Source organism: Eurypyga helias, unplaced genomic scaffold, assembly GCF_000690775.1.
Source record: "Eurypyga helias isolate BGI_N326 unplaced genomic scaffold, ASM69077v1 scaffold5354, whole genome shotgun sequence".
NCBI lineage: Eukaryota > Metazoa > Chordata > Aves > Eurypygiformes > Eurypygidae > Eurypyga > Eurypyga helias.
The window spans coordinates 16,149-18,094 of NW_010245514.1; the positions used below are offsets into that span (position 1 = coordinate 16,149).

The window sequence follows — 1,946 nt, forward strand, 5'->3', positions numbered from 1 at the left end:
CATAATACTCCCATACATTCTTCTTAAAACTGTGAAGCTAGGCATAATCAACATCTGTTGCAGATAATTATTTACTAGAAAAGCACAAAGATAACAATCCTTCCAGTAAATATGAGTATTTTCATTAGCCCATGTTCTATTCATATTCTGAAATCTTAAAGCAACCTGAAATAAGGTTAGTGAATATTTTTCTTCAAGTTATCCATGCAGAATCTGCCATCCTTAGGATATTTCACTTCAATTGGCTATAATAGTCTCCCCGTCTCCCTATTTTAAATGATCAAATGTCTCTATATCAAGCAATTCACCCAAAAAAAAATGCAAAAAGGGACAATGACATAATTTTCAAATTTACTAAAATGTTTCGAAGAGACTGAATTCAACTGGCATGACCAAATTGGAAAACATGTTTTCAAGGACATGAAGTAATGCCTGCCTTACTCTTTTAAAAGTAATTGTAACACTATCTATTTTGACACATACTGAATTATTTTGCTGTTTTAATATATGTTGATATTTTTGGCTTACTGCTTGCACTTTATTGTTAGTTTCAAGAAAGATGTTCATCTTCTTTTTGTATATCAAATAATTTGTTTTTACAGTATGTAAACAGAAATTGCTCTAAGACAAAGACCCACTATCAGAAGAGGAGGCCTGACTTCTATTTTTTAATGAAGACATGCATTTTGTCACAAAAAATATTTTTATATTTATTCTCAGAAATAAAATTTGAATGCTATCTATTCAATAGACTTAGGCATATGCCACAGAAGAGCTAAACCAGTTTGGCAGAAACAAACACTGCCTATAGGCAAAACAGAGATGCAGAACAGTCTTTGTTTAACAAATTCTACATCATAGAAAACATTGATATGAACATACTTGCATTACTTTTAAAATATCTGCATTTTGCAAAACAGTACCATTCAAATAGCATTCTCATAAAAGTTTTACGATTTATATAAATATATTTGATAGATAAATGAATAGCAGAAAGTTTCTGAAAGTTAACTTACATGATCAATTAGTTCACGAACCATTCCATTCCACTGTCCGCTGGCATCTTCCTGAGCTCCATATTTTCCGTCCTCCACCAGTCTAATCTCATAGGAAAATCCAAGAATAGTAGACAGCTCCCTGAGGAGGTCAATGCAATAACCTTCAAATCTATCATTTCCGTATAAGGGTTTGTCAGATTTCTTGAACATAACATATGGCTCTTCCTGTAAAAATTAAAAAGGAAGAATAGGTAATGAGTGCCCCCAACACTTTTCTTTCTTTTTAACCTAAAGTAGTACGCTGTCATGATACTAGTCCATGTACAAAGAACTAAGATGAGAAGTAGAGTCCTTTTAGCTTATGGTTGTCTAAACTCTCTGTATCTCAAAACTGTAGTTAGTCAGAAGACCCTCTTGATCATTCTTATCTGAAAAAAATGACACTGTATAAACTGTAGACATATCTTCAAGGAATTAATATAAAAGCTAAATTTTAAATGTGCTCTTTGACAAGCTACATTATATATTAACACGAAATGCATTGTTTGGATTAACATTATTTCTGCATTTTAAGAGGCTTAAAATGTGCTTTGGCAACTGAGAAAAAACAAACAAACAAAAAAAAAAAAACCCAACCAAGGTAGTTTTCCAATACAATATGGCACCAATATTGTATTTGTTGTATTTGATGGGTTACATACAAAAGTTAGTCTTTGCTCATGTTTTAGACAGGCTTCTTGCATTTTTAAACATTGAAAAATAAGTAAGGTAAGACAAACGGTACTAGATAAAATTACTGTACCAAATGAAAGTCTCAATAAATAATCAGATAAACTCTCCAGGGTAACTTAGCAAAATTCATACATCCCTAAATCTCCACATCATCACTCAGGGGGGTTATAGGCACTTCATCCTGCAGGCATCTGACAGCTTTAATAAGGATTTGTC

At 32.2% G+C, this 1,946-nt stretch overlaps 1 protein-coding gene across 1 annotated transcript in view; it reads right to left on the minus strand.

Moving 5' to 3' along the window:
* Nucleotides 1–1,016: 1,016 nt before the first annotated feature.
* Nucleotides 1,017–1,946, minus strand: part of LOC104508452 (glutamate receptor ionotropic, kainate 2-like) — a gene marked incomplete at both ends in the record, with an annotated part of 8,826 nt that continues 7,896 nt past the window's right edge. Inside the window, one exon of the mRNA XM_010150089.1 lies at nt 1,017–1,223. Within this exon, the coding sequence (XP_010148391.1) occupies nt 1,017–1,223 (207 nt within the window). The remainder of the gene's footprint in view (nt 1,224–1,946) is intronic.